Source organism: Saccostrea cucullata, unplaced genomic scaffold (genome assembly GCF_032062105.1).
Source record: "Saccostrea cucullata isolate Sc308-1 unplaced genomic scaffold, CSIRO_AGI_Scuc_v1 ctg211, whole genome shotgun sequence".
Taxonomy (NCBI): domain Eukaryota; kingdom Metazoa; phylum Mollusca; class Bivalvia; order Ostreida; family Ostreidae; genus Saccostrea; species Saccostrea cuccullata.
In genome coordinates this window covers 224,930-247,989 of record NW_026927173.1, presented here as the reverse complement: position 1 = coordinate 247,989, position 23,060 = coordinate 224,930, and the positions used below count along the sequence as shown (strand labels likewise).

The window sequence follows — 23,060 nt, the reverse complement described above, 5'->3', positions numbered from 1 at the left end:
ATGATCAATCAAGAGTTTACACACGAATAGACAGGAGGAAAATTTTTGAAATTTCTTCTGTTTCAGAGCAGCAGTCATGATTAGTAATTTTGATGTAGAAGGATTCTGAGGTAGTGTAAGCTTAGGCTTGCCAACCCCTTAAAACTTTTCAATACTGAACTGATTTCTGCTTATTCCTAGCCAGTTTTACATAGATATGGCTAATTATTACCGACTTGGCGTTAAACAATAATAATCAATCATCCTAGCCAGTTTGCCCGGGTGAGCGATGTTGCCCATGCGCCTCTTGTCAGATCAATGACATTGTTAAAACCATTGCACCAGCCAGTCGAAACTTTGATTTTTAGTAATAAATCCTGTTTAAATCCCTGCTCATTTGTTTCAATTTGGTATGATTAAGCTTCAAGTTGAAAAACAGACACGGCAAAAAGCATTTCAATTTATTCTTTAATTCGTAATTTATGATTATAACAGCGACGGCAGTGAAAGGGGGCTAGTGAATAAAAAACAATGCAATTTACACATGGAACATGCAGACATTACAAAGGAAGTCACGTGAGATCAGTGTTTGACATCCAACCAATCATTGATACTGTAGTATGCATTAATTTTGAACTGAAAAGAGCAGCCATATTTAAAAAACAGAAAAGATCACGAGACGTACGTCACGTGGCACAGATGCATTTTGGGTCCCTGTTTTCCCTTATCCAGCCAGTCATACAATTGCTATGTTAAACGCTAGTGATATAAAACATGAGAGTATAGAGTTCCATGATACATTAATACTACTAAATAATGTACTGTGGATTTCGTGTCGATTACAAATGAACGTAACCTATATAATGGTTAATCACAGTTTCGCTGTAAATGATAAACCGAGTTTACCATCAGTGTTCGCTATTGACTAATTTAGTTACATCGTCCGAAAGGCTATACCCAATACAATATCGAGACCAATTAACATACAATGTATCTAAAATGAAACATAATAAAGCAGTCCTCAATAAATATTGTGTTCAAATGAACATAAAATGATAAACCAATAATAAATGACAAAATGAGCTAGGGTGTGGTGAATTTAAGAGAAGCACACTGGTCCAACTTCAAAGCCAATTTCTTGGTTAGGTTGTCCATAGTCCTTTGGTATAAAGTCAATTATTGGTAAACTTTCAATTTTCTTTGTTGATATTTCAAATATAGCTTTTCCATCTCCACTTCTTGTCTGAAAATGACATAATATTGTATTTCAAAATGTATTCAAACTATTAACTGCACGATAATTTTCAACAATTTTTGGGAACCCTAAATGTTGGTCTTCAAAGTTCAATAATTAAAACAACACTCTCAAGGACAATATGTAACTTTCTCTGAAACATTATTTTGCGCAATCTCCCGCAGCATGCATGTATGCAACTGACAAATAACTAGATGTAAACTTACCTTGCAGCCATCGATTACATTTGCAAAGTTTTGAGTCAAGTATTCTGTTCGATCAGCGCCCTCTAGGATAATGGCGCTCTTTTTATCTTTGTACACGTCATCGTACCAGGCCACGGCGTTTTTACAGTAGTACGTGAATGTCTGGGTGGCGTGTTCACTGAACAAGCGCAGAAGGTTCAGCTGTTTTTCATCCGGGTACTCAATCATGAATCCAGATTTAAGCCCGCTAAACGATTGTCCAGACTCTTCCTTCTCTCTTGATTGCAATGGAGACTAAAAACAGGAATTCACAATAGTAACTTCACAAGTTAGACAAATACTCACAAAGGTAACTTCTTAACTGAATATCCCTGTGTAAGTTTAAGTTCAGAAATAACTGTGAACATTTAAACATTCCAATACTTTTGGGGGCATTTTTTAGTTTAATATTACAGTGTAAATTCTCATTTTAGTCTAAACGATAAAAATGGAGATGAGGAATGCTAAACTCCACCTGTTTGGTTAGTTCGGTTGGATAGATGCAGGTACTTCCGGCGGTCATGTTACACCAAACCTTGATGGCATCACCAGACGCTCCTAGAGTAGGATCTACCCAATACCAACCTGTGGAAAGAAAGTTTTAGCAAGTGCTTTATCGGACAAAAAAAGTAAGTCTGCAAAATCGAATCAATTTTAGCAGATTTTTTTTCCACAGCAATCTCAAGATCAAACTTTTGACATTATTTTTACTTCATTCTTATTTTTACTTCATATAATATATGAAGCTTGAAACAAGAGTTAAGACAGACCGTCTTTAGAGTCTGGATTTCCTAGTTTGATATCACTACAGGTACTGGCAGGGTTGCCCTCTTTCCCTGTTGGATGTTGAATCTTGGAAATCTCATCATTTAACTTTTGTATGTGCCCAAACATTTTGCCGACCAGAAGAGTGACGCCTTCCTTCAGTTCATATTTCTTGCTTTCCATTTCCTTCACCAATTCATTGACATCGAATTCGAAAGCATTCTCATGTTGATTGACGGCACGTTTTCGTCTGCGTACTTTTGGCGCCAAAGATGAGGAGAAGAAATTGGATGGGAAGGCCTGAGATGCCCCGGGGGCACCAGGGGGTCCAGTAGGGCCCTAATGTTGATAAATTAAAGAGGTAATTAGTGCAAACATTCGAAAACAACATTACAAGTCTACAAATATAACACTGAAAAAAGAAAACAATATGCAATTGAAAATTTTTTCATGATTTTATGACAACACCTACCGGTAGACCAGGGTCGCCTTTTGGTCCTGTGTCTCCCTGAAATGGATAAGAACAATCTAATTTTTAGTTTCTTATAAAGCATCATCTCAAAGTCTACTGGTAATTAACATTATTTGAATATTTATATCTCAGCTAAAAATGCATTTTGACTACTTAAGATACAGGTATTAATAAAATTTGATTGATATAGATAAAGGCCATATTTTTTACTATATAAGTCAGAGTAACTTTATTTTTGTCAAAAAAAGTTTACCCGCTCTCCCTTGAGTCCTGGTGGTCCAGGTGGCCCCTATAAATAGAAAAGATTTGCTTACTTCATGCATAATTATTTTTTCAGAAATAAAACGCAAATTACATTTTTCTTCTGGACTTACTGGGAATCCTGGAGTTCCTTCCGGTCCTGGGAAACCTGGAGGACCTTCCGGTCCCTACAACCATTAAAAGGTAAGGTCAATGTCATTGAGAAGTATACGAGTTTTAGTTAAAATTTTCAGTAAGTATTAAGCACCCCTCTTCTTTTTTCCCCTCATATTTGATAATCATTAGAAAAATAATATAGAGTTCAATTTGCCCATTTAAAAATGTGGATATTCTTGCTTTTTTGAGCATTTTTTTCCAACTTATTTTAAAAGTACAAGTGAATTTTCGTACATGAGCCTTTTTTTCACAAAATTCTTTTTTCTGCCGATTTTCGAATGTTGAAATACAGAATGTGCAATCTCAGATTTCAGAAACTATTACCCGGTATACAACTATTAATGTAGTGTTTTTGTAAATTATATACATAACTTGATGGATCATTCAATAGCAGTTGTTGTAAAATTAAACACTGACCTCCGGACCCCTATCACCCTTGATTCCAGGGGGCCCGGGCTCTCCCGGCTCTCCCTTAGGTCCGACGTCACCAATAACTCCCGAGGGCCCCACACGACCCATGTGTCCCTTCTCTCCCTTATCCCCCATTTCTCCCTTGGCACCCGGTGGTCCAGGTGGTCCCTGTTACAAAAGACAAAACACCCAGTAATAAATATCTACTGGGGGTTTTTAGTACACGTTATTCCGACTGTTTGCCTGTAGACATATTTACCAGTAGTCCTTGTTCTCCCGGTATTCCAGGGGCCCCTACAGCACCGGCTTCTCCCTGCAAAATGAAATTCGCTTTTTAAAATAATAATATGAGCTGCAACTTTGATGTCGGATTTTTTTGTTGCAAAATTGTGAATAACTATTTCAATGACAGAAAAAATAACGTTAATAAACTTCTGTTGTTCATATTTGCGATTAAAGAACTATTTATAAGCTTTGATTGAATCAAAATTACATTATGTCATCCTGTACAATAATGATTTCTTATATAAAACTGTATATTGGATTGTATATAGAAGCCTTTCTTCTGCTTTACTCACGTCTAATTGATCATAAAGGTTTAAGTTACATACAAATTTATCATAACACCACATTTTAACAGCAAAATAAAATTTTCAAAAATGCAGCTCAAATTGCTGAGAGGGTATATATGCATAACTTTCCAAAAGCTATAATAATCACATATTGATAAATGAAGTAAAAATTGAGCTATAGGAAAATTTATCACATCAAAATTAAACCACAATGATATGTTATATATTGGTATAATTAGGCAAAATTATTAAATTTCACGAATTGTGGTTTTTGCTGTATATAACCTTAAGAAATACTATTATACGCGAGAAATAAAGTTTCGCGAGCACACCGTCTCGCGTAATTACGCGAAAATAAAGTTCTCACGAATAAAAAGTGATTTACAGTATACAGAGTCATAAAAGAAATAAATGCAATGTAGTAATACATACGACTGGTCCGGGAGAACCTGGTGGTCCCGGGGGGCCTGGGGGTCCGCGGTTGCCCTAAAATTTTAATCACAAATGTTATTATTCTGCTTCTATATATTTCAACATCATTTTTCATGGTGTTTTGAACTATATAGATGTTAAACATACCGGCGATCCGGGTAAACCACGTCCTCCCATTGGACCCTGCAGTCCACGGTCTCCCTTCTCGCCTATCGGCCCTGGTTCACCCTGGGGCCCCGGGCTTCCACTTTCACCCTGATAAAAATGTTCCAATTAAATATACGCTAACAATTTATAATGGGAAATACATAAATAGAGTTAAAATAGTCAAAAATTACTTTTATGTAAAGAATGTGACATACCTGTTTACCGGGCTGTCCCGGAAGTCCTGACTCTCCCGGAGAACCTGGCGGACCCTGCAAAAAGATTATATGTTAAATGATTATAAAAAGTTACACTAAAAATACAATTTTTGTCTATTAATAAGCAAGTCTAAAGCACTGAGAAGTTAAATTAGAGGAATACATGAGGTAATCGGTGCCCTTTATTTTAGTACGTTTTTATATTCCACCGATCCGATAAAGTGATTAAAATCTCACCACTGGTCCTGCAACTCCTTGTTCTCCTTCCGGTCCGTCACGTCCCGCCTCACCCTAAGAATGTATTTTGATTGTCACAATCACAGTGAAATAAAATTGTCATAATTATATTCTCATTTAAAAAGCTGTGTCAGTACCAAAATAAATAGATCTAAATCCATCAGAAAATACATTCTTACCTTCAAACCTGGTGATCCACGTGGTCCAGGAATACCAGGGGGACCTTGTATTCCCTGAATCAAAAATCAAATAGGAAATGATATGGTAAACGAAGAAAAGACACTATCTTGATACAATAATATTATAAAGTGGTTTTTACCGCATGTCCCTTTTGTCCTGGTATGCCTTGCGCGCCTCTGAGTCCGGAAGGTCCTTGAGGGCCTGGTCTTCCGGTCTCACCTTTAGGTCCTGGCTCTCCAACCGTTCCCTGTCATTACAAGTTATTTACTTAAATCGAAATCTTTTACATCAATACAACAAGTTATAGATAGACAATATTTTAAATAAACGTATATAACAAAATTACACAACTGCTGATTTAAATTATTAAAAAACCTTTATCTAAAATATAACCCATAAATATGACCCATATTGAATATACGACATGAAAAAAGAAATTCTCTGTTTGACATACCATAACACCGTCTATCCCTGGTGGACCAGCCGGACCTGGGACACCGTGTTCACCCTTTAAACCCTGTCTTCCTTCGAATCCAGGGGGCCCAGGTAAACCAGTTGGACCCTGTGTGCCCTCTGGTCCCGGCTCTCCCTGGGGACCTGGGGCACCGGGGGGACCCTGAAAACAAGTTTTAATTACATAATTATTCACTAAAATAATTAATGTGAAGAATTAAAATATATAGAGCAGTTTTGAAACCTAACATATTTTCCATATTTGTTTCATTATCCCTTGAAATAAGGATTGCAACTTGAAGAAAAGTAATTATCCTTTAATGAAAGATACTTTGGGCTAAATGTAGATGAATTGACCCATTGTTAATGGAGAAGAAAAAAAAATAAAAAGTGAAACATTTATAAAAAATTTTAAATTTGAGTCTGCTACTACATACGGAAAGTAAACATTCAAGTCTTCAGCTTATGTGAAGAGAACTGAAGAGATATGTGAGCTAATAAAAAAATTTTATGAGGATGTTATACAGTCATGTTGAATCACTCACGTCCATTCCTCTGTCGCCTTGTTCTCCTTTCTCCCCGATAGGTCCCGGAAGTCCCTGAAGACCTTGTAATCCCGGCATGCCCTGTAGACCACGAGGACCGGTGGAACCCTTTGGAACAACACAATTATATTTTACTTAAATATTTATTTTGTTATTCAAATGAAAGTAAATTATAAAACCCTAGATAAAAGTTTAGTATTTTTTCAACATACCTTGAGACCGGGAGGGCCCTGAACGCCTTGGATGCCTGGTTCTCCAGGAGGACCCTTAGAAGAGAAAAATAATATTAATTTTTAATTTATTTTTTCATTTAAAAATTGTTTTGATGTATATATACACCAATATTTAATTAAGAAATACCTTTAATGTTAAACCCCTTGCAACCTTTCAGTTAGAAATTTAAAGGAAAAATCCAATTATTTGGTACTACTTTAATTTTGGTTATAACGCGTCATTTGATTGGATAAGAAATAAATCTATATTGTATAACCTGGGTTGCTTACGTCACATAGCCTTCATCAAAAACGTATCAATTCGCTTGACGTTACATTTAAAATATGAATCATTTGAAAGCATTCAAAAGGGAGAAATTGTCTTGTATTGTATAATCAATGATTGAAAATTAAATTATTAGGTTTATAAAGAGTAAGCTGCCTCATATCTGGATTGGAGTGGTTAACTATTTTTTATAAAGCGCTTATACAGTATAACTTGGGTTGCTATTAAATTTATTCCTTAAAGGCAGAGATTTTAAGCACCGCCTTCAAAAATACCTGGTCTGGGTAGCCCTGTCAATCAAGTGCGTGAAAGTCCATCATTGGATGCTGGAACTTGATTGACACTTACTAACTGGTCCCTGTGTATACCCTGTACACCTTGATTGGGACTCGCGGTGACCTTCTTATTAACTTTTGATCATTTGATGTTTATATCTGAACATGGTATACAGAAACTGTATAATTACTATGGAAATTTTATATTGATAATATATGAATTAAATATACCTTTAGTATTTAGAGTATGATAATAAATATGCATTTTGAAAAAATTAACCTTTTGCACATAAAACTTTTTTTTTCAAATGAAATTTCGATATTAATTTTAATATGCTAAATGTTAAACCTAAAGTGGAGATGTTATTGACAAAGTTCAGAGCAGCACTGTGTGAAGTAATTGAATTTAAAAATAATGTTTCCAATCATAGGTCACCTATACATGTATTTTTCTTTTTTATTCAGTTAAGAATTTACAAGCAATCTTTTTTAGCATGTTTCATGGTGACGAAATCTCATTGAGGTTAGGATAAACCTAGATATTTTTTCTTAGTGAAATGTAGTTAACTCAACTCTCTTTTCATTTTATTAATAGATGGGATCCTGGGGAGGAATGAATTTTAAAAGTCTAATCTGGTTGTTACAGGAGTTTTTTTTTCTAAATCAACACATACACTAACATCTAAAGCAATCTTTATTTTATAGTATGATAAAATAATAAATTTTTAAATGGGTAGGTGTATTTTCAAAGAGTAAAAACTAAATCAAAATAAAATTGAAAAAACTTTTTACTACTAATTTTAAAATTGTCTCAAAATCCCCAACACAGGTAAAGTTTGACATCTGGGTATTTCACTGTGTATTAAATCACTCCCTGTGTTTAGGGATTAGGAGACAGATGGCCACAAATAGACTGCTAGCCCCCTAAGGCATTCACACCTGTACAAAATAAGCCCCTCCCTCACCTGGAATTTACCACCCAGTAAAAAATCTCTGTCTTTAAGAATTCCTCTATTAAAAAAACTGAATAAAGATTTTAAGAGAATCTTACTGGTGGTCCATCCACTCCACGAAGTCCTTGGGGTCCCTGTGGCCCTGGTGGACCCTAATTTTTAAAAGAAATACAATATTTAATATTGAAACATTTTTAAACCAAAAAATTTCTCATTTCATTATTCTTCAAATTCAGAAGGAGATCTTTCTTTTTGTACATACATGCGTTAGATCGTGTTCTTAATCACAGAATGCCTTAACAAACAATGCTTTAAAGCCTTTTCATTGATATATCATATATGATGTCATTATTGATCTTCGAGTAAAAATAATGTAATGAACCGTTTCTCCATGGTCTCCCGGAGGTCCCCTTGCTCCAGGATCTCCAGGTGGCCCCTGTAAAAATGACCGTAAAAATGTAAATATCCGGACTAAAGTCAGATAATTAAAAAATGTCGTATAAACAAGTTTATCCTTTTCTTATTTTTCAATCTAAAATATTTGTTTTGTACGATATGTTATTTTTACAAATTGTATAATTGTATATTCCAACCTTGTCTCCGTCTTCTCCTGGTGGCCCAACTGGTCCCGGGAGTCCAGGGTATCCCTAAAGCGTCAAATGATGTTACTGAACACATCATAAATACACATGTACTTAATGTATTACTGGTTTTAAATAGTTATTAAATATATAGATTAAATCTAGTAAGGCCTTGGAGAGTTATTTTTTCTCTTCCGAGCTCATAATTATTTACCCCTTAATGTATTTTTTGACATAAACAAAGTACAAAATACAACATTCTTAAGTTTTGTCATTTGTTACAGGTTTTGGGAAAAAAGCAGACGAAATATAAGAAAAGATACAAAATACTCGATTTTTTAAGCGAAATAGATTTCTTGCTCAGGTAAGCTATAATACAATACAACACACATTTTGCAGCATAAAAAAATAAGGTAAGTACTGATACAAAGATTCATGCTTAGAAATTATCTATTACTCTTGGTCCTTGGGCTCCATCTGGACCTGGTAAACCTGCGGCACCTTCCACTCCCTAAAAATAAATCACGTGATATCAGACATAATCACAATAAACATGATTAAAATCAAAATAAAGCTGTTTATTTAAAAAACTAATCAAATTAATATTTTATGCTCATTATATATATATATATATATATATATATATATAGAGAGAGAGAGAGAGAGAGAGAGAGAGAGAGAGAGAGAGAGAGAGAGAGAGAGAGAGAGTTTGAATTAAATTGAGATATACCATGTCACCCTTTGTTCCCGGGGGTCCCTCTGCTCCTTGTGGTCCAGGTGGTCCCTAGCGAAAATAACAGATTTGATAATTACAGTAAATTTTCAGAGTAGGAACGTTTTTGATATAACATTGATGATGGCTTATAAGGTATTTTAATCATTTAGCAATACTTACAGGTATTCCTGGTAAGCCTGCCGTTCCAGTTTCACCAAGGGTTCCTTTTTCTCCCTGCCAAATGATAAACGATTAACATTGCTATATTCTAGTTCAGAAATATAAAAGATTAGGCCCTCGTAATATATTAAAATAATCTTTATCCAACACATTTTCCCTAAAATTAATATTAAAAACAAACGAAAAAAACAGTAAACAAGTTAACATAGTGTGACATGTTTGAAACAAATATATTGCGTTGATCCATTCCCTGCAATCAATGAATAGTTTGCAGGTAAGACATACCCTTGGTCCCTGTGGCCCAGGTGATCCAGGCTCGCCTGGAAGACCATCTTTTCCCTACAAAAATCGAAGGATTTTTCAATGTACGAAAATGGTTACTTATTTGATAATGTCACCAATTTGAAAAGATAATATCTTTTGTTTTTTTTTTTTATTTTAAAACTATATTCTTACCGGTGGTCCTGGGTAACCCCTCATTCCCTTGGCCCCTGTGGGTCCTGGTGGGCCCTGGACACCCTCGTTTCCTGGTGGACCAGGTGGGCCCTGAAATAAGTAAAACAAACATATAAAATCTTTTAAATTTATCCGGTGCTACAACAGGCAAATGCTGAATGCTTATATCAAGATCCTGAGTCATTTTTATTTAAAATTTAAAATTGGAATTTCAAAGTAGCGAAACAGACCGGAAGTCCTCTGTCTCCTGCCGCTCCAGACAGTCCAGTGTCACCAGGAGGTCCCTGTATTAATGAAATACATGGTATGTGATATATATAGCATGGCGTCCCAAATAAATGTAAAAATAAAATTCGGGAAAGCATAAACAATTTCTATTATACACGTATCATTATGGAAGAAAATTAACAACATACCGGAATTCCAGGTGCGCCTCTGTCTCCAGGAGATCCAGGTTCACCTTGAGCTCCCTGACAACAGATTTCATTTGATTAGGTAATTATATATTACAAAAATCTAATCATAACTTAATTATTAACGGAATCCATACCTGTGGTCCCATAACTCCCATCTGCCCTGGAGCTCCAGGAATACCCGGTGTACCCTGAAATAACATTTAAATTATGAACTTGTGCCATATTTTATTGGGCTTACCTTTGTAAATCACTACAAACTTTTTATTATAACTGACTTCTAAAAGAATCAAAAAATGATACGATATTTGGGAAAAAGTTTGCCTAATGATTTATGATTACTATTTCTTTAAACTTTACATCCAAATCACGTAGTCGAGTCAAATTTAAGTTAAAATGGCGTTGCTAACCGGAAGTCCTCTCTCTCCTGTTGCACCTGGCATACCGTCTTGTCCTGGAAGACCCTGATCAAAAAAAGATAATGATGAAGATTTCAGAACTTTTACTTTGCTTATAGGTAGAATTTCATAAGGTGGCCTCTCAATAGTTGATAAAAGCTTTAAAAGCGGCTTGGGTACCTAGATTGTTAAAAAGCAAAGGTATTTTGTACAACATTTTTGATGGCTATTGTAAAAAATCAAATGCTCTTTATGTGTTAGGTTTTTCCGATAGAAAGATAGAAAAATATGGAAAAAACTAGAGAAACTACCTATATTTTATCAACAAATGTTATGTTGCTTTAATGAATGTAAACCCTGTTTTGTTTTTTTTAACAAAATGTCTTCCGATAATGTTCTTCAACAGCCGATATGGAACAATTGTAACTTTGTTTATAGGGGAAATACATTATTTTTTAAAAACTGGATAGCCAGTGGGATTTTACATGTTAAAGACTTATTTGACGATGATGGTAATTTAAAATCATTGTTTGATTTTTCCAGTTGTATAAAAACAAGTCAAACTGGTTGTGTGAATTTAAATTCTTACTTCTGTTTTCAAACCTTTATGCTAAAGTATGATTTTTCAAATTGTAAGTTTGTTAACATACGGAACAGAAATTATTTTCTCTTCTACACAGGATATGTTAATATCATAGATCAAAGATGTAACTTTTTCTATGACAATCTTGTACACAGAAAATTTTGTAAACCATGTCATCAAACAATTTTAAGCAAAGAATTCAGTGTGGAACCCTCAGCCAAAATAAAAAATACCTTTGTTTCCCTTAACGCGACCGACCCAATTACATCGCGCCGACTGAAAAGATTTTTTGAATAAGATGATTCAAAATTTTTTTTATTGTCAACCTAGTTTTATAAAATACAATTTCATCAAAATAAGTTTTTTTTTATCAGAACGGGCGACATTGTTCTACTGTGATTTTCAAGCATTTGTTGGGAAAAAAATGGCGCCTAGAATTCTTCACTCTTGAAACAATTTGATAATAAAATTTACCATGACTAATTTAGAGTGTTTCGAAGGTGTGTTGGCGTCTCCATGTGAGTGAATAAATTTTCGAATGGAGACGATAAACAACGAACAAACAAATCTGTCTGTTGAATTTAAGGTACGTAATACATGGAAAGGCCAGCCTCATGAGCAGATAAGGGACCCACCTAGTGAACACATCATTCAATGTCACTGCATTTTATTTAATTTGAGTTTTGATCCAATTACCAATTCATGTATGTTCCTATATTTATGCCTTTATGGAATCATAGTTGTTGTTGTAAATATGTCTGCATATTCGTCCTGATAAATATAATTCAGTTGTCCTTTTTCATGCCTTTATTTACGGGTTTAACTTTGTGACTATAACATTCTTTATAGCATTTTTTTCATTTGTAGATTCGGTTTGTTTCATCTAGATATTGTTTACATACTCTTTTCAGATAGTTTTGAAATCAGAATTAAGCTTCCTGAGACATCCACTGTATTTTTCTTTAATTATGTCCTTGAAGATTGGTTGTTTCTTTACTTTTCATCCCTTCGAGATTTGTTGGGACGACATTTGAACATTTCCCCATTGCAGTGGGGGATCTTTTTTGAGCCAGCATCTTCTGCAACACTGGACATAGGTTTTTATAGTCCCTTTTGAAGGACCGTTTTCAACGTTCCTCATTGGTATTTGAACCTTCGACTTAAAATTAGCCACTCACGTCTTAACTCCAAAGCAAAATGCTCTAGAACCACTTCAAATCTCATGGCCTTTAAAAAAGTACATTGACTGTCTATAAGCACTGAAGGCTGATTGAAGGTTTGAAAAAATATACTCTGATGTCCAGTCTTTGCGTATTTGAGAATCTTGTGTTTTTTATTCGATTTATATAAATGTACTCTGGAGTGAGATATTTCACAAGTTCAACTAAATTACAGTTGTGAATTAATTAATCATGAATTTTGCTTTTAAACGGCATATGTATGATTCTTAGCATTTTGTTCACGAATCAATTTCTTTTGTATTTTTCTTATTTATAAATGTAATTTTCCAATAAATTTTTTTCAAAGCTGCTGTCAGAAAATAAAATTGTTTACCTACCTACCGACCCAACTTGAGAATTTAGGGTCGGGTTAGGGGAAACAAAGATATTTTTAAGTCCTGCCTCAGAATGGAAAAATATATATATCAATGTAAATTATATGACATATCCGATAAACAACTTACAGAATTCAACTATAAACTTTTAAACAATATTCTTAGTAATAATTTCTATCTCAGTAAATGGAAAAAAGAAACGAGTAGTCATTGCAAATTATGCCACGTGAACGAAACTTCAAAACATCTCATTTTTGAATGTTGAAATGTTATTGAAATATGGAACAGATTAAGTACATGTATATATCTGAAAATAGATATCAAATGGAAACATGTAATAATTGGATTTAGCTCTGAGCGCAATAGAAAAATTGTATCACTCAACGCATTCATCTCTTATGTTGCCTATAGAATTTACAAATATAAGATGTACTGTCGACTAAATTCCTTAGATGAAACTAGTTATAACATTTTCAATCACGTTAAATCTTCAATTTTTTTCTATGCTTCCATTCTGAAAAATTTGAAATCTCTTGACTACAAACTTTTTTAAAATTTTGCACAAAATATTTCTGTATCAATTGTCTTAAGGTAATGCTGTCATATTGTTTGTAATGTAATTTGTCTGTTATATATATTTCACTGCTGTTTGTATTAAGAAATGAAAATAAAATAAATATAAAAAAAAATTACTTTCATAGTCTTTTTTATCAGCAATACAACAAAGACAGCTATTTACTTCCTTACCTGTGGCCCCGTGGGACCCATAAGACCGGCAGGCCCTGGGGGTCCTTGAATACCCTGCTCTCCTTGGAACCCTGGAGATCCTGCTTGTCCAGATTGTCCCTTCGGTCCTACTGGCCCGCGAGGTCCTGGTTTACCCCTCTCGCCCGGTGGGCCCTTTGAAAAGTATGATCAAATATGACATATATGGCATCTCTCCTTTTTCCTAGATGTCTATATTATATTCCTTAATGGGGAGAAATATAAGTAAAAAGGTTAAATATAAGTAAAAATCACCAATACTTTCATAATTTCTCCGTATTTTAAATTTAAAAAAACGAAGGTAAGTTTAAATAATAATTTTAAGAAAAAACTAAGTAGACATACGATCGGTCCCCTCTCTCCTTCATCTCCTGCTGGTCCTGGCAAACCCTGCAAAGTCATTTAGATGTATAAAAACTTGTTTTACTGTCATAAAGAATTTTTATTGCAGATTCTATCAGTTTTGATTAGAACTACTTACAGGTTTGCCTCGTCCTCCTCTCCTTCCTCTACGTCCAGATCTACCTGGTGGTCCCTTTAGAAGAACAGAATGGTAAAATTTTTATGAAAATATATTCGGGTGTAATCATAATGTATGGTAATGCTGCTTTTATATAAGGTAAGATTATCTTATCAAATATTTAAATGAATTAAAAAAAAAATGTTGTGCAGAGGGAAAGATTTATACGATCTAAAATGGCATGATTTTCACATTGATCCAATTCCAAATTATAACATATATTTACAAACCACAAGTCCAGGTGGTCCTGGGTATCCCGGCATTCCTAGTGGTCCCATCATTCCCTACAATAGGATTTTTATGCATTAAAAAGAACGTGAAACAACACAAGGATACAAAAAAGTTGTTTTTTATTTCAATGACCACATCGTTTGTTAGTTAACTTATTAAAAAGTGTTTCCATTCCCATTAATATGCATCAATATATCACATTGTATCAAAATCAGATCCTGACCTTTTCACCTTGAGGTCCTGCGTCTCCAGCCTCGCCACGAGGTCCGGGGTTTCCCTATTTAAAAGAGTCAAGTGTAAAATAAACTGCATAAAATCAAATGAATTGTTACTCATAGATACATGTACATAAATGTTCTCAAACAACCCTATCAAAAAGTACTAAGTAAAACAAGAAAACAAACAAGCAAAAAAAAAAAACACCACTGTTACTGAAAAGTAAACTATAGTTAACTAGTACTATAGTGAATCAAAGATTTCACTTTGAAGCATTTTTACTATGAATTTCAGATAGATATATTTGATTTTAAAAAATACGTACAAGTAATTTTCTGATATTAAAAAGAACTTTTGTATATTTCCATTTTCTTTCAAAAAATTACATCACATTATTGGTACATGTATGTCATTTATGAAATATTAATGCTCTTAATCTTCAAAAAAGTTTTAAAGTAAAGTTTCATAATACATCAAAGTACATACTATAGTTAACTATATTAACCTATACTTAATTATAATTATTCCTTGTTAAGAAATTTTGAAGAAAACTCCATATGTTCACTATTATTTTGAACTTCTACTACCTCATAACTAGATTTCGTGAGGCTTAACTTGTTAATGAAGGGTTAAATAACATGGTGCATTTATCTATGCAATATTAATCGTAATGAGTGTAAAATATATCTAGTCTCAACATAGAATAAATCCATTTATATTTATTCATCCCTAATCACAAATAAATTTGTTTCACATATCTTACTCAAGCGCCAGTAGTCCATGGAAATCGTGAAATAAGAATCAAATCATTCATATATGTACTTGTGATAAGAATGGCAAGTCAAAATCATCACTCACCTTTGCCCCCTCAATTCCCTCAAGTCCGGGGGGTCCAGGCTCTCCCTGCAGACCCTTCTCTCCGAGGAATCCATAATCTCCCTTTTGACCCACCAATCCAATATCACCCTAAAGCAGAAATATGGAGGTTAAGCTTTACAGTAAGAAGTATTTTTACATGCATTATTTTCTATGGAATATATAATGGAACATATATTCACAGATAACATATCAATAAAGATTTTTGCTTATACCAAAAATCTATAGTTTCTTTATCTTAAGGATGTTAAAATATTTTCATGGATTCCCTACATCCGTCGACTATCATCAAAATTTATTGCTGTAATTTAGATTGGGAACGTTTTGATTTGAAAAAATAACAACTCTAACCTTTTCTCCTTTTGACCCCTGATTTCCAGGAGGTCCTGAGTCACCCTACAATAAAATAAATAAAAAAAGCATTAAAGCACACTGCAATGAAATAAAAATGTTTTCATGTTTATTCACTTAAAAGATATAAATTCCATAAGATTACATTGCATTTAAGAAATATGATTTTGGATAATACTGTAAAATCATTAATTTCCGTAAGGTTTTAATTTTTGTTGTTTTCGATGTATAGAGAGACCCTCAAATTCATAACAACCTCGAATATAAAATTTCATATGCATCATTACTCAATACTTTACCAACCTCAAAATCAAATCCCCCAAAAATCAATTTTTCTTTCTCAAACCTCGAAAATTTGACCCCACGAAAATATATGATTTCACATTATCATATTCATTAACATTGTGCAGTAATTACTCACTTTGATTCCACGTGGACCTGGGTACCCTGTCACACCTTGAAGACCCATGACACCCTACAATGATATTATTATTTTAAAAGTCTAAGAAAGAAAAAAATGAAAATACATAAATATTACAATATATTGCACGAAAATATTAATATAAATACATTAAAGTAAATACGGTAAACTGTTTCCGTCCTTTTCATGCTAATTTGGTTTGAAACTGAAGGTCCGAGTTGTATCCTTTATTGAAATTCACATTAAAATTACCTCATCTCCCTTTATTCCTGGCTCTCCATCTTTTCCAGCGTTACCCTGGTAACAAAAATGAAATCATATTTTCTTAGTGGTAAGGAACTAAGGTTAAAACACAGTATCCTGGAGGTCCTACTTACGAGTCGACCAGTGAGTGGTTTTCCACTTGCTGCGTTTTTAACTCAGTTGGTATATAAATTCTCTAGATGCACAAGGTCAAACGCATTTTAAAACGTAAATTTAGTATTTGTGGCTTTCAGATTTTTTTCACATTTTTTTTCAAAAGAGAGCCGACCTCGTTCATTTTATATTTTATTTAAATAAAAAAGAAAGTAAACGATACTCAAGTCATAAATCTACAACTATCGAATTTCCTTGTACTTAAGATTTTCTTTGTCTCTGCACATTAAATTTATTTAACAGATTTTATATTATATATAAGTGCATATGATTTTGTTTTAAATTTAAACAAACATAATCTTACTGGTGGTCCTACTGGTCCAGGTAAACCTGGGAGACCAGGCTTACCCATTGGGCCAGGGATTCCGGGGGGTCCAAGGGGTCCAGGAGGCCCTGGGGGGCCCTAAAACAAAAATCAAACGTCATATCATAGAACTCATACATTAATATTTTATTAAAATACAAAATATAAACATAAACATTTCTCCATATTTTTCTGTTATTTTTTTGTTGAAAACATACTATTGCTCCAGGGGCACCAGATTGACCAGGGGCACCAGGCGCTCCAACTAAACCCTGCGGTGATAAAATAAATAAAAATGTTTGAAATTCGTATATAATTTTAACAGGAAAGAATACTGAATTATGAAATACTGTTATTCATCATGCATACAAAGGAATAAACGAATTTTATGATCGATGTGTTCTCAAAGCGATACTTTTCTTCCAATATAGGTTTTAGTTGAAAACTCACCTCGTTTCCTTTTGGTCCCGGGGCTCCTTCAAGTCCTGGCAGACCCTTTGAAAAATAAAATCAGAATTTAATCATTGATGGTAATTTCAACATCAAATACCCAAGAAAAGACTTTTTTCTGTGATATTTAATGCCCTATGAGGTTTCCCCTACCGGAGATCCCATTGGTCCTGGTCGACCCTGTGGTCCAAGGAAGCCTCTAGGTCCCTGAAAAAATATTTTAAATTTTCAAGTTCATTGATAGTCAATTTCTATAAATTTCCTTCAGGTAAATATATCAAAATCAAAAGCCTTACAATTTCTCCTGGTGGCCCAACTGGTCCTTGTTCACCAATGTCTCCCTATACAAAAGAATAATACTTATATTTCTTCCAAAATATTTGTAATGGATAATTTACATTAAAATGTTTCTCATGGGAAAAACAGAATTCAGGAAGGTTAAAAACAAATTGAAAAGGGGGAACAACTCGTGCGAGATTTGAATATCTACCTACCGATGTTCCTACTGGTCCTACCGGTCCAGTAGCACCTGTTGGCCCAATGTGTCCCTGTAAGTAAAAATAAAATAAATGAACAGCCTGTATCTTTTTGGCAATTTTAGATTGAATCTTAAGTTCAAAACTGTCTGATTTTTCATTTCATCGACAGAAAGTTTCACACGAGGAGCATGATGAAAATCTACGAAGGAGGTATTTAATAAAGGTATGCATTATGTATTTTAATGTCATTTCCCGTTTATTATAAACGAATTCATGATGAATTTGCCAAGGTGGTAAATACAACTCTTTATCGAGTCAAACTTTTTTCTTTAGATTTTTTTGAATAGAAAAGAAGAACAGCTGTTCTGTCATCTTTCTAAAAAATAATTTTCTTTTGTTGTTTGGATCTTCTAAATAATTGATAGTCTAAATTGTTTGGATAATCTATCTTAATGACGAAATGAAATTACGATTGATATTTTGCCAACGTTTATAACTAAGTAGCAATGAAGAACAGTACCCATCAATAATGTAAAAGCTTTAGGAACTACAAATTTCTTACCCGTTCTCCTTTTGGTCCTGGAAAGCCTGGCATGCCGGGGTATCCGGGTGGACCCTTAGAATCAAGATCAAATACATGTACATTACATTAATGATGTCAGACAAAAATGGTGAAAATTAATGATACTTGATGTACGAATTGTTTTTTCCTTCTTAGCCTTAACTTTAAAGGAAAGAAGAAAATTGGAAAAAAAAACAACTCATGTCTTGCACAAGTTAAACTTGAAAATCCGTTTTAGAGCAAGATGTTGCGTTTGGCCATTTCATGCTTTTTTTCTCATTTTATTAAACCAATATACATGTACATGTACATCGACATTCATGTCAGGATTTACAAAAATTTGGGAAAAAAATAAATATTTGGAAGAAACAGGAATAGAGCTTTATACTTGTTTAACATCATCAAATACCTTTTCACCTGGTGGTCCCATTTCTCCTCTGTCGCCATCAAAACCTGGACGTCCCTAAAATCCATAAAAAATTACATTGATTTCAATATTCTACGTAAAATCCATTTCAAAGGGATTTCATGAATTAGTTGCGTTTAACAAAGTCTATCAAATGAGATTTTCATTTACCCGTTCTCCTGGTTGACCAGCAACGCCCTGAAATCCCATAGGCCCTGCTATACCCTAGTGAAGAATCAATACAAATAATTTTCGATAGTTTTATTACTGTATTATGGTCTAAGTGATCCATGGGTTATCCTCTTCATAAAAATTGTAAGAAATTAAAATAATGAACCTGTTCTCCTGGATTCCCAACATCCCCCTTCGGACCATCGATTCCTGGAGGCCCCTGGAAATGGTAACAAAAATAACATAAAATTCAGTTGAAATTGACATGAGGGTTACAAAAGCGTAAAAATGATTTTTGTATTTTTTTATATGACGTGTACTTGGAAATAAATATTATTTCTTATTGATTCCATCTTAAATCAGCCATTTACAAATGCTCTTATGTTCTTTTCAGTGTCAAAAACGAAGTGGGTGATTTACCGCAGGTCCTGGAATACCGGTCATTCCCTGGGGTCCAGGGGCACCACGCATTGCAAGCTACAAGAGGAAGTCATCGCGAATTATAAGTGTAAGGTAAGCATGTGAATGTAATATCACCATGACTCTCTTATTCTAGTCTTTTTTTAATCTACTTACCATGTGTTGTCCAAGGATTTCTCTGAATGCTTGAGCCTGGTGGGACGTCTTAGATGCAAAATTAGCCTGGAAAGGCAAAAGAGCCAATTATAATAACAAAGCATTTAACATTTCAAAATAAAACACCATTGCTTCTTGAAGACTTTTCATCAAACACTTCACAGTACTCACATCGATGATGAAGACGTTTCCTGGGGGTCCTGGCATACCACCTGCTCCAGGTATACCGTCACGTCCGTCAAAACCCTGACATAAAAGACATAAAACAATCATCAATAGAAAATCATCGCCACTCTATCATATCTAACTCAAAGTTTGGAATTTCATCTTTGGTAGGCAGTAACTCATGTGTTTGTGCTAAAAAAATAATTTTTCTGTGTTAAATCTTGAATGATTAGTCAATTCTAAAAAAAATTAAGAACTTTTTTCAAAATTAAAATTAAAAATCACCCAATCTTTCAAAAGTCAGAAAAATCAACATTATCAAAACAAACGGCTTTTCCACGCTTAATGTAACCATTACTCAAGATAACGTAAAAATTCGATTCTTGATAACATAGACAAACGCCTCTTTAACAAAAACAGAACTGAGAAATTTTCTTGTAAATAGTCTTAAACAAAATTACGCTATAATAATCACCTACAAAGGTGTTTAAGTGTCCAAACGTTTTCGATACTAATGAACAAACTCTAGCTTTGTTCAGGTTTTAAACCGAAATAGGCTACTGGCAAATAAGTTGATGTTTGAGAGATTTTAACAGCCTCGTTAAAAACCAGCATTTCATATATTCTAGTCGACCACATATATGCTTTAATTGAGGAATTGTCAAACATATGCTTACCGTGTCACCCTTTGGCCCTGGTGGTCCTGGGGGACCCATGGGTCCGGGGGGTCCTGATGCGCCCTGAAATCAGAAGCAAACTAGACTACAACGGTTGACATGCAAATATGATTATTGTACTACAAAAAGTTTGCTTCAATACACAAATCTAATTGGATCTTTGTCATATCTTACATAGCGGTAGGCGTAGGACACTCCAGTCGATGCATCGTACGTCAACATCTACAAAGAACATGATAGAAAAACATTAACATACAAGTGTACTTATATATTTCTATCGTAAACAATACTGTTTTCACTACGAAATGTCCATTTTCATGTCAATATTTACCATTTTGAACATTTCACGTACAACACTATACAATGACCATCATTACTTTGATGATAAGGTTAAGATTTTTAAAGCAATAACCTAGAATTCTTGCGATGAAAATTAGTTGGAATTGTACCTATATGCTACTTTTAAACACCCTTCGGCGTAATATGAATATTATTTCAAGAACATTATCGAAGAAATATATTTTAATTGATTAATTATTATTAAAATATTAATTTGAATTGAAAAAAATCTTAATCATTTAATTATAAGCAGATGCTTAAATGTAGAGCAAAGACCTTTTTATCCCCTTTGTCTTTTAATTTACTCACCGGCGCTCCCTCTTTGCCCATCAACACAGAACTTCCCATTTTTCCCACAGTTTCTCCAGTTTTGGCGTCCACGATGAATCCGCCAGACGATGATTTATCCAGAACTCCCATAGCTCCTGACTTGTCCACCATGACAACTCCCCCCGCTCCCGCTCCCATGCTAGACTTGTCCACCATCACGACTTCTCCACCTCCCATCTTACTGACATTTCCCGTAACGGCGGCCATAGATTGGTCTACGAAACCTTGATCAGACTTCCCGGTACTTAAGGTGAAATAATCCTGGTTGCATTCAGGGGCATAGTATCGACAAACATCCTTGGCCCCCTCGGGGAAGGGCATGTAAATCAAATCTTGGATTGCACCCTAAAACAAGGATTCATATAACTTCATTTCAAGTCAAAAAAATATAAATGTAAAATGGATGTCTTATGATTTAGTATTTCACATGTATCTTTCTCTTTTTTTATCTTTAAAATATCAATTATAATCAGTATTTTTCCATATTTTTAAAACAAGAATAAAAAAGGTATTCTTACTATAAAATTTTAATTTTAATTATAGTTTACCTTGAATTCAGGAGAGTCATTTAAGTCACGACCAATAAACAAGATTCCCTCTCTACTGAAAGCATCCTCTGGAACCATGCTGCGCTTGAATGAAATGGGTTCCCCTGGGGCACAGTCAAAGTAAGGCGTCACACTTCCTCCACTTACACTGATTCCTATCCTGTGCCAGCTATTAGAAAGAAATATTCATTTCTGGATGAATTTCAGATATAATGCATGTTTCTTGGTGATTTATATGCTTTGCATCCAACATTATCTAAGACATTCATGATCCCTTCGAAAGATATCATAGGTGTGTTGGCGTACTTAAGAATTTCATATATAATCATCTGTCTAAAGTCATAATTTTCAGTAAGAGTTTATTTCAAATCTATTTTTAAAAATCTTGCAACTCAAGCATTCTTTTGGCTAAACAGAAACGTTTCTCACTGCAAAAAAAAAAAACAAAACAAAAAACAACAACATGTATTTGATTTCAAGAGTGATTACTCCAACAAAAGTGATATGGAGATTTCAGGTATCTTTTTTGAATTCTTACTTTCCATCATTGGTGTTCCATGATTCGAAGAGTGTGGCTTTATCTAAGGTTGTTCTGGCCTCTTCATCGCTAAGAAGAAACTTTGCGTCTTCTCCTACGTACAATCCAAACACTTCTCGAGCATCATTGTTGTAAATGGTGAGCAGAGGTATGGATAGTTTACCATCTTTGGCAGTCATGTTGTTATGCCTAAAGTTGGCCATTAAAGAAAACTCTTCTGGAAGTCCATCTAAAAGAGATGAATAATATTTTTTGTACTTCTACAAGATTTCAACCATAAAATATAAATATTGCTCCATGAAAAATGGTGTTTTTATACAAATATTGAAGTGAAATATAATCCAATGTCACTTTTTTATTGTTTGTCAAATAAAGGGGACAAGGTTCTTCTTTTAACAAAATACACATCCACAAAGGTGCAATAAATAAGTGTGACAGTTAATTAACAATTTGAAAGACAGCTTATGAAACTGAAAAACTTTTAAATTTTACCTTTAAACCTAGCAAACACAAGTTCATTTACAATATGAAGCAATTTTGGATCAAAACCAACATACAAAGTAAGCCGTTCGAATTTACAAAGCTTTTACAAAGCAACTACTTATGTTTACACATTTCAAACCATGTCTAACCAGGTCTTGAAGGAAACTGTTTTGAATATATATCAAGAAGGAGGGTATGAAAATATTCAACATTTTAAGAAGTAAAACAAATGAATAGTGAACATATTTTCATGAGAAATTTGAATATCACGGGTTTTGTCTTCTAGATTTCTTCTTGCAGACAAAAAGAATACATTATGAGCTT

At 34.0% G+C, this 23,060-nt stretch overlaps 1 protein-coding gene across 1 annotated transcript in view; it reads right to left on the bottom strand.

Moving 5' to 3' along the window:
* Positions 1 to 425: 425 nt before the first annotated feature.
* The window catches only part of LOC134273653 (collagen alpha-1(I) chain-like), a 30,448-nt gene continuing 7,813 nt past the window's right edge, over positions 426 to 23,060 (bottom strand). Inside the window, exons 3-59 of the mRNA XM_062755843.1 lie at positions 22,254 to 22,482; positions 21,716 to 21,884; positions 21,147 to 21,512; positions 20,673 to 20,720; positions 20,499 to 20,561; positions 19,828 to 19,902; positions 19,657 to 19,722; positions 19,501 to 19,557; positions 19,247 to 19,300; positions 19,081 to 19,134; positions 18,913 to 18,966; positions 18,504 to 18,557; positions 17,957 to 18,010; positions 17,759 to 17,803; positions 17,616 to 17,669; positions 17,463 to 17,507; positions 17,231 to 17,284; positions 17,013 to 17,111; positions 16,544 to 16,588; positions 16,292 to 16,345; positions 15,871 to 15,915; positions 15,502 to 15,609; positions 14,651 to 14,704; positions 14,427 to 14,480; positions 14,158 to 14,211; positions 14,022 to 14,066; positions 13,659 to 13,811; positions 10,786 to 10,839; positions 10,513 to 10,566; positions 10,379 to 10,432; positions 10,193 to 10,246; positions 9,963 to 10,052; positions 9,792 to 9,845; positions 9,507 to 9,560; positions 9,342 to 9,395; positions 9,069 to 9,122; positions 8,624 to 8,677; positions 8,413 to 8,466; positions 8,129 to 8,182; positions 6,517 to 6,570; positions 6,305 to 6,412; positions 5,761 to 5,922; positions 5,446 to 5,553; positions 5,306 to 5,359; positions 5,127 to 5,180; positions 4,890 to 4,943; positions 4,675 to 4,782; positions 4,528 to 4,581; positions 3,783 to 3,836; positions 3,530 to 3,691; positions 3,070 to 3,123; positions 2,949 to 2,984; positions 2,696 to 2,731; positions 2,229 to 2,562; positions 1,934 to 2,043; positions 1,441 to 1,713; positions 426 to 1,222 (exon numbers count right to left, since the gene is read on the bottom strand). Of these exons, the coding sequence (XP_062611827.1) occupies positions 1,079 to 1,222; positions 1,441 to 1,713; positions 1,934 to 2,043; positions 2,229 to 2,562; positions 2,696 to 2,731; positions 2,949 to 2,984; positions 3,070 to 3,123; positions 3,530 to 3,691; positions 3,783 to 3,836; positions 4,528 to 4,581; positions 4,675 to 4,782; positions 4,890 to 4,943; positions 5,127 to 5,180; positions 5,306 to 5,359; positions 5,446 to 5,553; positions 5,761 to 5,922; positions 6,305 to 6,412; positions 6,517 to 6,570; positions 8,129 to 8,182; positions 8,413 to 8,466; positions 8,624 to 8,677; positions 9,069 to 9,122; positions 9,342 to 9,395; positions 9,507 to 9,560; positions 9,792 to 9,845; positions 9,963 to 10,052; positions 10,193 to 10,246; positions 10,379 to 10,432; positions 10,513 to 10,566; positions 10,786 to 10,839; positions 13,659 to 13,811; positions 14,022 to 14,066; positions 14,158 to 14,211; positions 14,427 to 14,480; positions 14,651 to 14,704; positions 15,502 to 15,609; positions 15,871 to 15,915; positions 16,292 to 16,345; positions 16,544 to 16,588; positions 17,013 to 17,111; positions 17,231 to 17,284; positions 17,463 to 17,507; positions 17,616 to 17,669; positions 17,759 to 17,803; positions 17,957 to 18,010; positions 18,504 to 18,557; positions 18,913 to 18,966; positions 19,081 to 19,134; positions 19,247 to 19,300; positions 19,501 to 19,557; positions 19,657 to 19,722; positions 19,828 to 19,902; positions 20,499 to 20,561; positions 20,673 to 20,720; positions 21,147 to 21,512; positions 21,716 to 21,884; positions 22,254 to 22,482 (4,895 nt within the window). The 3' untranslated portion in view covers positions 426 to 1,078. The remainder of the gene's footprint in view (positions 1,223 to 1,440; positions 1,714 to 1,933; positions 2,044 to 2,228; positions 2,563 to 2,695; positions 2,732 to 2,948; positions 2,985 to 3,069; positions 3,124 to 3,529; positions 3,692 to 3,782; positions 3,837 to 4,527; positions 4,582 to 4,674; positions 4,783 to 4,889; positions 4,944 to 5,126; positions 5,181 to 5,305; positions 5,360 to 5,445; positions 5,554 to 5,760; positions 5,923 to 6,304; positions 6,413 to 6,516; positions 6,571 to 8,128; positions 8,183 to 8,412; positions 8,467 to 8,623; positions 8,678 to 9,068; positions 9,123 to 9,341; positions 9,396 to 9,506; positions 9,561 to 9,791; positions 9,846 to 9,962; positions 10,053 to 10,192; positions 10,247 to 10,378; positions 10,433 to 10,512; positions 10,567 to 10,785; positions 10,840 to 13,658; positions 13,812 to 14,021; positions 14,067 to 14,157; positions 14,212 to 14,426; positions 14,481 to 14,650; positions 14,705 to 15,501; positions 15,610 to 15,870; positions 15,916 to 16,291; positions 16,346 to 16,543; positions 16,589 to 17,012; positions 17,112 to 17,230; positions 17,285 to 17,462; positions 17,508 to 17,615; positions 17,670 to 17,758; positions 17,804 to 17,956; positions 18,011 to 18,503; positions 18,558 to 18,912; positions 18,967 to 19,080; positions 19,135 to 19,246; positions 19,301 to 19,500; positions 19,558 to 19,656; positions 19,723 to 19,827; positions 19,903 to 20,498; positions 20,562 to 20,672; positions 20,721 to 21,146; positions 21,513 to 21,715; positions 21,885 to 22,253; positions 22,483 to 23,060) is intronic.